The 13,939-nt window shown below is 39.5% G+C and overlaps 1 protein-coding gene across 1 annotated transcript in view; it reads right to left on the bottom strand.

Annotated features, from left to right (window-relative positions):
• Positions 1–1,972: 1,972 nt before the first annotated feature.
• The window catches only part of LOC107657178 (leukotriene B4 receptor 1-like), a 13,253-nt gene continuing 1,286 nt past the window's right edge, over positions 1,973–13,939 (bottom strand). Inside the window, exons 2-5 of the mRNA XM_016445202.1 lie at positions 5,978–6,670; positions 4,522–4,722; positions 4,410–4,450; positions 1,973–4,039 (exon numbers count right to left, since the gene is read on the bottom strand). Of these exons, the coding sequence (XP_016300688.1) occupies positions 3,724–4,039; positions 4,410–4,450; positions 4,522–4,722; positions 5,978–6,661 (1,242 nt within the window). The 5' untranslated portion in view covers positions 6,662–6,670 and the 3' untranslated portion in view covers positions 1,973–3,723. The remainder of the gene's footprint in view (positions 4,040–4,409; positions 4,451–4,521; positions 4,723–5,977; positions 6,671–13,939) is intronic.

Raw genomic sequence — 13,939 nt, 5'->3', positions numbered from 1 at the left:
TCACACACCTTGACTGACGTCACGGCCTCTGGCTCCGCGGCGATCCTCAGCTCTGTCGCTCTCTAGCGATTGCTCGTCAGCCGCGGCGGGCTCTGACTCTCCATCAGCGGTGGGCTCGGGTATGCGCTCCACGCATCGGGGAGATGGTGGGCTGGGCTCTGTGTCGGGAGTGGCACTGGCGATTAATTCCTGGGAACCGGCGGGGAACAGAGATCCATTTCTCGCCAGTGTCCACTCCACAAAGGCGGTGAATTCAGCTTGAGGGCCATCTTCGGACGACGGCGCTCTGGACGCGGTGTTGAAGCTGGCGTCATAGAACGCGCAGAGCGCATCGTCCGGATAGGTGGTGAGATGAGCCACAGCCAGAAACAGTCTGGTATGACCCTCGAGCGAATTTTCCCCCTGCTCCAGCAGGAGGAGGATGAATTCGGCGGGGAACGGAGATCCATTTCTCGCCAGTGTCCACTCCACAAAGGTGGCGAATTCAGCTCGAGGGTGCTCTGCACGTGGTGTTGAGGCTGGCGTCATAGAACGCGCAGAGCGCGTCGTCCGGATAGGTGGTGAGATGGGCCACAGCCAGAAACAGTCTGGTATGACCCTCGCGCAAATTTTCCCCCTGCTCCAGCAGAAGGAGGATGAATTCGGGGCGAAGGAGGGGATCTATAGGGCACACAACAGAAACAAAAAACTGAGTAAAAAGAGAAACAAAACAGAGGGTACAAACAGAGGTAACTGTATCGGTCGGGTCTTCTGTCACAATTCACTCGGGGAGCAAGGAACGAGGAGTACTTGAATAACACCGTCTTTAATAATCCACAGAAAACCCGAGAACTAGGAGGACATTCAACAAGTAGACCAGACAAACAAGAACTGAAAGGACTAGGGCTATTAAAGGCAGGATAATTGGGGAGGAACGAGACACACCTGGAATCAAATTAACACAATCAACATGAGGAAGAAACTGGGTCACAGGGGCAAAAACACACACAGAATAGTCCATAATCCTGACACCTGCATGTCATGTTACTATTAACCGACATCAGAGAAAACTGTGAACATGAAAGTGAGTTCTTAAATTACTGAAATGCTAACTTTAATTAATCTCAGAAGATATTAATCTCAGGAGGAGTTGGGAGAACGTCTCGGTTACTTGTGTAACCCTCGTTCCCTGAAGGAGGGAACGGAGACGTTACGTCAGTCGTGACTCGGGCGAGATCCCAATTCGTCAGTCACGACTGACGTAACGTCGAACGTGACTGACTGAAAGGGAACAGAGTTTGACTGACAAAAAATGTTTGGGAATCCCTGTCCAACAATGTGTAAGATCAGAAATGGTTTCATTGTAAAATATCTATACTAAGATTTTCAAATATTAAACATGATTAACACAACACTGTGGATCATGACATTTTGGATGCTTTCACACACCATTGTTAAACATATGACATGGAAGTAGGTTGTTTTTCATTGCAACATATGGTCAAAGAACAGACACAATGTATGCTTATGATATTTATATTTATTAGTAGTAGTAGTTCTTTCTCACATTCCCTAAAACTGTTACACAATGCTCTGTTTTTTGTTCTGTATTTGACTTGTGCTTTTGTAGGTCCATTCACTCCCTCTCATGTTGTGTCAAGGTTGTATGACTCATTTGTCTGTAGAAGATGTGTAAGTGTTTTTTTGTTCAAACTGGTTTCGAACGGGTGAGTAAGTAAAGACAGAGTTGTCATATTTGGGTGCACTTATACGTCTAATCTCTTATAATCTATTAGTACTTGGAGATTCTCAAAACAGGTGAATGTAGAACGATTTTGATGTTTTAAAAAAAGCTTAAAAATAAAAAAGAACACATTTGCACATTTACTTGTGTGACTTTATAATTCTACATGATATCCAGTATAATATGAAAAAAAAACCACAGGATACTCACACCAGGCTTGCTTACATACATTTTATTAGGCCACAGATACATTTGTAGAGGTTTATTTCAAGCATTGTTGTAAACAAACTGCAGTACTAGTCAGCAATGACAACTAGGTTGGCTACTCATCCAACTATTCAAATAAAAATGAAAGTCTCACAAATGAAATAAAAAGCTAAACACATCAAAGAGTAAAACATGATATTAGCCTGGGTTAGCACAGGTTATTCGTTTCTTGTCTGCTCTGCTGTGTGCCTGTAATCAATCAGGCAAAACAGCTCAGACGATTTATCATATTATACAAATGATGCATTGTTTTGACTCGGTTGCAGTTAATGCTTTGATGCTTAACATTGAAACTTCGTTACCTTTTCGAAATAATCCTTTAAACAAGTTGCTTGCACGTTGTCACAATGACACGCCCACATTATGGAAACTAATGAATATTCATGTAAACTCATTTGCCGATGAATACATTTATTGGCACACAAGGCCTCCATGACAGATACTAAAACCACATGGCTGATATTTACACATTTACAACGGATCATAATTTCAGTTTTTCAAATATCATCATTATAATCCCGGAACACGAACACACATGCAGACATGAATCGGTATAAATAATAACATTTAATATGACTGATCATGTAGTAGGCCTACATAATAAAAAAAATAGGAATGGAAATAACACTTTTAGTGATATAATTAAACACACAAACGTTTATTTACCTCATTCACTGATGCCATGACAACATAGTCTCCATTAAACTATAAATCACTCTATTTTACTGTAATCCGGGGTCACTGGAAAATCTAGAGCTATCAGGAAATGTAATGTCATGATACATTTTCTAACAATGCAGTTTCGCAGAATCTGTCAAATCATAAAACAAAATAAATACATCCTTAAACATTAATCAAAAGTCATGGAAATTTATTTTGAAAGAAAACAGTAACTGGACATTGGGTTCCATCTTAAATTTCAGTACTAAATTTCAGTAAAGCAGAAAACATTGAAGAATACTAATCTAGGGCAAGGATACACAGGAACAAAACAAGAACCAGCTGAACAATACACCACAGACTATTGCGAAAAGGGAGAACAGCACATTATATTAGACGAACTGGCAACACAAGAGGGAAAGAGAGCACAACAAAAAGGGATCTGAGACATGAGGAACAGCTGACAACACTCTGACAAAAAAAAGAGGACTCAAGCACTAAACAAGGGGGCGTGGTAATGGGAAACAAGGGGGCGGGACAAGAGGAGCACATGGCAAACACAAACAAAGACAGCCATGTGCTCAGACACAACACAACTCAGAGAACCCTGACACAATGGTTCTACCATCAACTTAGTCTTACTATGCTTTTGGGAAACGCAGCCCTGAAGGGATCTTCTGTCTCTCAGTTGCGTGATACCCTCTACTGGACAACGACATGAAGCGGTTCTTTGAAAGCACTGGAATAAATACAGCTCTTCCTTTGTCGGATTTGTGGACTTTCTTTGCCATGTTTTTAACAGTTAGAATCTGTTCCTTGTTTAGCCCATTAGTCGATGTTAAAAACTTGTGGCAGTCTCGGTCCTCGGTCTGGCGATGGTTTGGCTTAGGCACTGGGCTCCTTGTTCTCGTTTTGTTTTTGGGTACACAGTTTTTATTTTATAATACAAACTTGGATTGACCTCCATCTGTTACAAAAGCACAAGCTGTCCTCATTTACCCACCGTGCAACACCTTTAACAATGCACATCCCACTGTAGATTGAGTTTCCCGTCACAAGCCGCAGCCAGACGCTCACTTACCGTTTTTCTGCGACACAACTTTAATAACCGAGTTCGCGTTCGCAGTAGTGTTGGAGTCGGAGTCTTTGTCTTTGAGACTGTCTCCCTCGTCGGTGTCCTTCTCTCGGTCACGGCTGTTCTGATTGCTGCGCCGGATCCTCCTCGTCGTTTCTAGTGCCGTTCCCTCGAACAGCCGCGCCATGAAGGCCAGACCCTCCCGCCGGATGTACGACTTACCGGCGAAGGTGTAGAGGACGGGGTTTATGCAGCTGCTGACGAAGGCCACAGTAGAGGTGAGCGCTCGCAGCTTCTTCCTGATATTTATTAGTCTGTCGAAGTAAGAACAGCTGGTTAGCGTTTTAACGCTTAAAAATCTGAGACGCTATAAAAGAGCAATTTAAAAACCTATACGTTTGCTTTGGATTACTGTACTAATGACAATATTGTCTTGTTAGAGGTGCTTATAGCAGAATTTGTTTACCATTTTGAAGCATAGCTTTCCTTGTCAGAGTTACTAAATGAGTTAATTTCACTCAAACATTACTAAAAGTTAATTGCATTTAATAGAAAAAGTGAAATGAACTAGCACAATTTAATCAAATATGCTTAAGAGATACTGGACTCTGAGCTGGACTATGAGTGGTTGATCTTCATTTTAGAGCTGCTGAGGTCCTGGTGTGAGTGTTTTAAGTTGCTCACTGTTTTTTTGCTGAATCTTCCGGAAGTAAAGCTGCAGCCACCTGTGTGAGGAAAACACGATTAGGGTGTTTTCACATTTGAGAAATGAGGTATTTGATGGACAGACACACACCTGCACCATGTTTATGATGTGGTACGGCAGCCAGAAGAGTCCGAAGGTGATGATGATCACCAGGATGAGTTTCTCGCTGCGGATGCGTCTGCGAAAGCGCGTCTGACGGATTCTGCGCAGGATGCACACGTAACTGCCTATGATCACGCCGTATGGCAACAAGAAGCCCAGTAATGTTTCCATACCGTACTGCATCACCTCCTGCAGATGAACAACACTGTCATGAAATAACAGAGACGTAATGGGAATGAACGAACACTGTTGTAGATATTTGAATTTTGCCCTTGATCTTATCGAAAATATGTCTGCCAGAAGGCTTGTTGGACACATTACAAATGAGAAAAATATAGTTCTCTGCCAAATGTTTTTTGGCACAAAACACTATTTGCGTGACAATGTCATGATGTGGAGAAGCTCTTTATAGAGAGCAAGGTTCAAACTGCCAAATAAAAGAGAATGATATAAATATCAGAACCTGAACAACTCAGAAGGGCCCAGTTACTGCCGTTCACCAACAGTTCCCTTCCAATTAACCTCACAGAGCCTTGGTAGTTTTTCCAAACATTGCAAGGTCTGGATGTACCAACCTGATAAAAACATTCCCAGAACAGAAGCAGCCAAAGATGCTTCTACGAGAACTGATGCATACTTACAATGAGCAAATGTTTCATAAGGCTTAATTAACTTTTAGGTTACACCAAACCCGTATTTTGCACATTCAAGCTGTTATGCATTTTATGCTAATCAAATCCCAACTCATTGTAATATCAGATTGCAACTGGTTACAGGTTGTAACATAACCAATAATTTAGATGTTCTTCAAAATTGCTTCTGGCTAAAATACGAATCCATAATATTACTTCCTCCAGTAAAAAAAGTCATCTCATCTGAATCAGGAAAGAAATATGCAAATGTTTACAAGCCAAAACAGTTCTAAACAAACATATGTGTGGATTCTGATGTGAGAGAACAACAGGAGACAGACTTTTTCACTGGAGGAAGTGTTATTATGGATTATGGACTCATGGTTTTGGCCAGAAGCAACGGTTTGAAATTAAAACGTCTTGATGGATTTGTTTCTTATAAACGTTTTAGCTTTTCGCTTCACAAGACGTTCATTGATAGACTGGAGTGGTGTGGATTATAGTGATGTTTTTATCAGCTGTTTGGACTCTCATTCTGACGGCACCCATTCACTGCAGAGGATCCATTGCTGAGCAAGTGATGCAATGCTACATTTCTCCAAATCTGATGAAGAAACAAACTCATCTACATATTGTATGGCCTGGGGGGTGGTTTCTGCAAATTTTAATTTTTGGGTGAACTACTGAGTGTGCATGCATTATGTGTGTAATTTTCAGCCTCTTGAAGAGCTTCATTCATTTCAGTGTGCTTTTTTTCCTGGATGTGCATGTAATATGTTTTGATCTGAAATGTTAATGTAGAAAAGACTCACATATTGTGATTGTTGGTGTTGGTGTTGGTCTTGGTGTTGGTGTTGGCAGTCACACACGAATTTCAGAGGCTCTTTTTTGTCCTCGGTGGTGGTCCTGAAAACCAAAACGGGCGCAGAGAGTCCCAGAGCGAGAACCCAGAGTCCCGCCAGCACCCGCGAGAGCGTCCTGCGGTTCGTCAGCGTGCCGACACGCTTCGGCCACACTATCGCCACCAGCCTGTGGAGACTCATCAGCATGATCAGAAATATGGAAGCGTACATGTTGGCGCAGCAGAGGTAGAACAGGACTTTGCACAGCGCCAGGCCGAAAATCCAACTGCGCTGAGCCAAATACATCATGAAGAAGGGCGTCAGCAGCATGAGGAAGCCATCGGCGAAGGCGAGGTTCAGGATCAGGAGGGTGGTGATGGAGCGACGCCGTGCTCTGGCCAAGATGCTCCAAATGATGAAGACGTTCCCGGGGACGCCGAGGAGGAAGACGAGGCCGAGGATCGCTGCGCCAGTGATCGCTCCGACGCTGTTGGTCAAGATCGTCTCGCTACCACTAGTCGTGCCGGAGGAGAAGTTGGCAGCATGCTGTATTGACATGTTCAGAGTCGGACTGGGAAGGACAATTGGGGTGGAGGACGGAGTGACATGTAGGACAGGAGAAGAGGACAGGAGCTCATTGTGGTTCAAGGCCATCTTGGCAATCTAAGGTTAAAAAAAAGAATGTTTTGTCAGTTGCAGTGACTGTCTAGCTCGGTTTAAACACTGTACTGGTTGTGGCAATACAAAACGGTGACTTACATTACTGGTCAAAATATGTATATTTTTTTTTTTTTCTTTTAAAATAAGTCTCTTTGGCTAATCAAGGCTGCATTTATTTGATTAAAAATTCTGTAAAAACTGCAATATTGTGAAAAATTATTACAATTTTAAATAATGGTTTTCTATGTGAATATATTATAAAATGTCATTTATTCCTGTGGTGAAAGCAGCATTTTCAGGGGGGGGAAAAATAAACTGATCATTATCAATATTGAAAACAGCTGTGCTACTTAGTACTTCCATCAAAACCATGATTAATTTGAAATAGAAATCAATGTTTTTACTCTCGCTGAATAAAAGTAGTACTGAAATGTAATCAACAACACTATATGTGTGTATTTATATAGCTATGGATTTAATAACTGTGAATATGCAACATTAAAAGTGTATAACTGAAGCTCCAAAAAAAAACAAAAAAAGGTGACATCATTTCCTGTAACACAGTTTTTTGATTGTGTAACATTTGTGTTTCCAGTTAATTCTGTTAATATGCATCCAGTAAGAAGTTACTACACTAATTTCAATAGTACATAGAGTTATTATCTCTCCTCATTACACAGTGATTTGACAGAGCATCATTTTACTGATCAACTGATATTTTCAAATGAACTTGTTTAATTTGATAATGGCATCTGTTTTAGAAGTCAGTAGATAAAGATATTTTCAGCAGTACTGGATCCAGAAGTATTTTTCCATGCATTTCTTATTTCCTCCATAGGAATTGAATTGGATGAGACAAATTGCAAAATTACAAACTTTGATTTGAACCAAAAAAAAATATGAACAGGAAAAGGACTGTACTTAATGTGCATGACATAAATGAATAAAAACAATATGTATCTAATCATACATTTAAACGTAGTTTGAGAGTATAATGAGACTGACTTGACTATTACAACATGAAGTTGAAATTATTCTGAACGACAGCTTCAATGGAAGCATACCAACAATTAATAACCTGGGAGTCCATGGTTGGTCTGTCTTGAGAGGTTATAACAGAAGTTAGAAATTGATTTCTCTATGGAGAAAATAAATGGGATTTGACTTCTGGTATGTTTGCTGCAAATGACTAGTTGGCGAAGTTGTTCCAGGTTCTTCTAATAACCCGCCCTAATATAACATTTAATACTGATAAACCACAAAGGCAGCCGAACGTCTGTGGATGTATATCAAGAGCAAACTCATTTGTTTGCATTTTGGATATATTTTCGATATTAGACGCTCATAAAGAGGGTGTGAGCCACTGTAAATGAGGTCTGTGGTCTTCAGACAGCAGCACAGGTCAGAGAGTCGTAGCCTCAGCACGCCTCGGTGGCAGCCGGAGGAAAAAATCATGTCCGCAGAGCCACTTACTGTACATTAGTGAAGGCATTAGCATACAGCAGACGCTGACAGGCTCCCTGGTGCATTACAAACATGTTCCGCTGAAGTGATTACAGGAGTCCTCGCAACAGATCTCCACAATTCAATATGACCACAAACCATCCGTTCAAGAGGCACCAACGCGGTACACCGAGTGAAAGAACACAGATGACCAGAACACTGCGTCCATTAGAGGCCCTCGGAGAGAGGAAAGATATGAGACGCAGAACACGACAAGTGAAAGTCTAGAAAAACGCAGAATGAATCTGAAGAATTGACAATGGAAACTGTGCAAACTCAGTCTTTATATGTGACGCGTGCCAGTATTTGTAGGAAGTAGGCAGTATTCTGCCCACAAACCTTGCATGTTTATCACTGCAGGAAGTTCATACAGGAAATGATTTGTGGTCATTTATGCTGACTGAGGTTTTTACTAGAAGGTAAACCTGCGTGTTTTCAATTGACATTTTAAAAAGATGTCACGCAATAAAACACACCATTTTATCCATTTGATTTTAGTTGGTGTAGTGGTGTTATTTCAGCATGGTGCTATTAGTTTCTCATAATGAGTGGGATTGTTTTTGTGATTTTTAAGGCAAGCATATCTTTGGTGAAGTATCGTTTCACAAGGCTACTGAACATTAAATCATATATGCACCAAAATAAAGTTCTCTAAAAGACTTTTTAATTTTTTCATATTTTAAAAGTCCTAATTTTAATTACAAGAGATAATATTTTTCAATACAAATTATATTAATATACTATTAATAATATTAATTATAAATAAATGAATAAATACATAAACTACAAAATGCAAATATATAATATTTCCCCATTTCTACATAACGTTATTAGTAATAGTTAAGTTATCAAAGTTATGAAATAAGACAAAAAGGAGTTATGGGAATGATTTGGTGACTATAACATGTGACACAATTGTAAACTCAGTGATAGACAGATAGACAGACAGACAGACAGACAGACAGATAGCACCAGTAAAAACTAAAAGACCTAAAAAATGTAAAGAAATAAGATTCTCAAATTTTTGCTTAACATACTTAGTAATAGTTAAGTCATCAAAGTTATGAAATAACACAAAAGGGAGTTATGGGAATGATGTGTTGACCTGTGCAATAAGCACACCATGATGCTTTTCCAATATGCACTTCAAATGTTCCATTAAATAACATTAATATACATGTATTTGACTTGATTTGATACATAAAAAATTATATTTTGTCAAAACTGAACTGACGTATGCAGATGAAAAGGTCTTGAAGATCATGAGAAGCAGATTCAGGTGTGGTTAAAGCTGTGAAACTATGGCATCGCACTCTTCACCAGACCACATCAGGCATGTCCATCAGTCACTGTATTCCTGCTTCAGTACCCACTTCAAACGTGAAACTGGAGCACAAGCGCATGGGCTGATGGCCTGCAGTTCTGAAGAACCTTGTTTTTGTGCCGGCTACCATGATTCGTACAAATAATGCTTGTGTAGGCAGACTGTATTTCCTCCTGACCTTTACATGAGCAGTTTGTCACATGGCTGTTTGGATTTAATCATCACTCACTGATGAGCTGTCTAACCATTAATGTTGCAAATCTTTTTTGTGGCCAGACACAACAGTAAGAGGTCAGGGAAGATTGTCATGGATAAGAGTATAGCGATTTGAATCATCAAAGCAGCAGTTCTCCCACAATTGAAGCTGTCATCAGTTCACTCACTCACTCTCATTTTGCCCCAAATCTGTAAGACTTTCTAATGAGTAACACAAAAGGGGAATTGTTTAAAATTGTTCCAGTTGCTTTCATCTACACAGACGTTTACCTGCTGTTGCCTTCAAATCTCATATTATTGCTTAGTCAAACTTGACACATCATAGTCAGTTACTAGACATGCAAGACACAATAATACAATACCTTCAATTTCAGTCTCAAAACCAATATAGGACTTTAAAAGACTAGTGCAAAACTCATATGCACTACTGTTTTTGGACTTCTATGATGGTTTATGGCAGTGGGTTTTAATTCTGAGGATCCGCAGCATTGCATCTTCAGTAGGGCTTTACTATTTGACACACCTGATTCAGATTCAGCTAATTAGGTGAGAGCTACGCCCATCTGACCGGGACTGAAAACCACTTGTTTATGGTAGATTTGGACTTTTCTGGAATTTGAAAGCTGCTTTTGTTGTGTGGGTACCAGCAGTTTGGATCAATATGATTAATTTCCATTGTGTTCCACAGAAGGAAGTCAGTCGGGTCTGCAACAACATGAGGGTGAGTGAGACGCATGTTTACTTTTTGAGTGCACTATTGCTTAAAGGTTAGGTATCGCCTCATTTTGACAGACCGTAATGCTGTCAGTTTAACAAATCAGAAATGAGCTACAGGATACAAGATATAACAGTATAAGCTCTAAGTCTCTGTGTATAACTATAAAGGTTTTATGGAAATAAAACCAATTTTTGAAGTAGAAAAATCAACATTTCACAATTTATATTGGGTTATAATTTGTTTGGCACACTCCCAGAAAAAAAGGTACAAACGCTGTCACTGGGGCAGTACCTTTTCGAAAGGTACACTTTTGTACCGTTTAGGTACTAATATGTACCTTTAAGGTACCAATATGGACTGTTTAGGTACAAATGTGTGCCTTTTGAAAAGGTACCGCCCCAGTGACAGCTTTTGTACCTTTTTTTTTCTGAGAGTGCATGGTAAATGGCAAAAAAAGTGCATCAAAAGCAGATTGTCTTGGTTAAGTAGATATACAACATTAAATTATCAATTATTACTCTAAACTTACACCTAAGTGTATAAATAATTTAAAAAGCTAATAATATAATGTCTGAGCAGAGGAGGAGGGATGTAACATGGGAACGAATAAAGAAAATGGGGAAAAATTCAGTGCAAAAGTCAATCGTGACACACAAAGTGCCAAAATTTGTACATTTTGCCTATAAAAAAAGGAAATATAATTAACAAATAAATTAATATATACAATGTAAATGTTTGTGTTTGTGTGCTATGTTGCTTGCAGATAAAAGTCAAAGTTATATCACAGCTTGTTACAACACTATTCAGTGAAAACATCAGTATTGCAAAGCCACAGGTACCATATACAGAAAGTCCTTTATTTACGTTCAGTTTCATGGGAAAATGTGTCAGAAGTTGGAATTTCTTGAAAATGTTTTTCCTCATAAAACCTGCTTCCTGATGGCGAGACCAGACATGAACTCTGCTGGCATAAATGTGCTCCAGAAATCTTTCACAATTCTTTCCTAATTCCACCAAAGCCAAACCCGTATAGAACCGGGCTCAGAAGAAAGAAAGGCGGGCTGATAACGAGATTTGCTAAAGTGAAGTCTAACACGCTTGGATTGACTTTCTGACATTCCCATTTCAATGTGGCCAGTCTTTGGACTGTATGCAGTGTTTGTCTAGGAGTCTCGTCACCGTCTGAGACATACACCTCAAACAGACGTGATAATCCACTCACACCCACTACAAAAGACAAACACGCCCTCGGTGAGAACACAATAGAGTAATGAGCGCTTGACTACACCTGCTACAGCGACATACACCTGATTCTGACTCAAATCACAGCACATAAACATACGCATTTGTGGCTTTTTACGAGAATAAATCCTGTGTATTATCCCGGTTTCCTTCTGACCACATCTAAACATTATTGTTACTCCACACGGTTCATTAGGCAGATGATGTGTCGTACAGCACTGGCCTGAAACGCAAGTTGCGAGTCTTAACACGCTTTACACAGATGACAATATTCTAGTGACGTGCACAGAAAATATATGTGAGGAGATGTGCGCTGACATGAGTGGATGCCCAAACACACTTTCCTGGATTGCTGATAGTGATCGTACTAAAAAAACAGCATTGACAACTGTCTACAGCCCAAATATAGCACGGGTTGCATAATGTGGGAGTGTGATATATAAATTTAACTGTAACATGGTGCAGATAGTCAACTAATGATACTACATTATTATCATATTTATGTGCAATGGTATTTGTAGGTTAAGTCACATGTCCAAAATAGTACCATACCCATTGTATTTTTTATAATGTAATGCATACATGCATATTTTATCATAAGATTCCAGCTTAGCACTCAGTCACACACACCTTTGTGCTATTCCTGTTATACAGTATTTTAGAGTAAACAGTAGGAATGCAACAATACAGTTAGCCCACGGTTCAATAAATACCTCGTTTTTTTTTTGTTTTTTTTTGCAATTTAAAATACTATAAAAAAAAAAAACTCCAGTACACTTCTGTACACTGTACAAAAACATGGATTATCATATATCTACTTATTTGTATGAATTGGCCCTTATTGAGTGCTATAAACACATGTAATGTCTGTTTTATTCATAGTAGAAGCCAGAGGGCGCCCTCGTGCTGAAACTCCACATATGCATCACAGAAGTAATAGAACCAATGATGCTGCAGGAAATATAATGACAAATAATGATAATAATAATGACAAAGAAATAATAATGACAAAGCTATTGTTGTAACTGAATAACAGAAGAAAAAAAAAACTTTGAATGTTTAAACATGAAGACAATAAACACTCGACTGATAGTTTTTCCGTGTTCTTAAAGGGGTGGTTGATTGCGATTTCACTTTTTTAACATTAGTTAGTGTGTAATGTTGCTGTTTGAGCATAAACAATATCTGCAAAGTTACGGAGCTGAAAGACACGCGAAAGGACTTTTAGACGCGCACTAGAGACGGTTTAGCCAATCACAACACACTGGGCCAGCTAACCAATCAGACCCCATCGCGTATTTCTGAGGGCGGGGCTTCATAAAAACAGGAAAAGATCAGCCCGTTTCTCAAAGAAGGGACAGAGTGTAGTGGAATAAAGGTAAATTATGTGAAAAATAATGAGTATTTTAAAAAACGAAGCATTAACACATGTTAGACTGCACCCCATTAACACAATCAAGCCTAGAAAAAAGCCAGTGAACCACCCCTTTAAAACCACCTCAGGTATTTTCATATATAATTATGTATATTTATAATCCATTGCTAATCGACATACTGTAAGCGGGAGGCGTTTGCTCATATAGGTCAAGGCTTCTTAAGTCTGGCCCTCGAGGTTCACTGTTCTGCAGAGTTTAGCTCCAAACCTGATCAATCTCACCTCCCAGTAATTTCCTAGTAATCCTGAAGATCTTGATTGGCTTGTTCATGTGGGTTTGATTCGGGTTGAAGCTAACTTCTATAGGTAGGACCAGAGTTGAGAGAACATAATGTACAGTCTTAAAAATAAAGGTTACAAAAGTTTTTTTTTTTTTTTTTCTCCACAGCGATGCCATAGAAGAACAATTTTTGGTTAAAATGGTTCTAAAAGAACCATTATTTTCATTCACTGCTTTGGGTGGGTGTGTGTGTGTGATGTGTGTACAGGTTTATATATCCTGGTGGGGACTTAAACCTGACTACACACAGACTCATAGGGACTCGTGTCATGGTGGGGACCTACATTGTGGTCCCCACGGGTACAAAAGCTTATAAATCATACAGAATGAAGTTTTTTGAAAATCTAAAAATGCAGAAAGTTTCCTGTGAGGGGTAGGTTTAAGTGTAGGGTTGGTGTAGGACAATAGAATATACGGTCTATACAGTAGAAAAACCATTACGCCTATGGAGAGTCCCCATAAACCATAAAAACAAACCTCAAGTCTCAAGTCTCAAGTCTGCTTTATTGTCAATTCTTCCACATGTACAGCACATACACACAGAGCTGTGTGTG

This window comes from Sinocyclocheilus anshuiensis, unplaced genomic scaffold (genome assembly GCF_001515605.1).
Source record: "Sinocyclocheilus anshuiensis isolate Anshui unplaced genomic scaffold, SAMN03320099.WGS_v1.1 scaffold171, whole genome shotgun sequence".
NCBI lineage: Eukaryota > Metazoa > Chordata > Actinopteri > Cypriniformes > Cyprinidae > Sinocyclocheilus > Sinocyclocheilus anshuiensis.
This window is presented reverse-complemented; position numbering and strand designations above follow the sequence as displayed.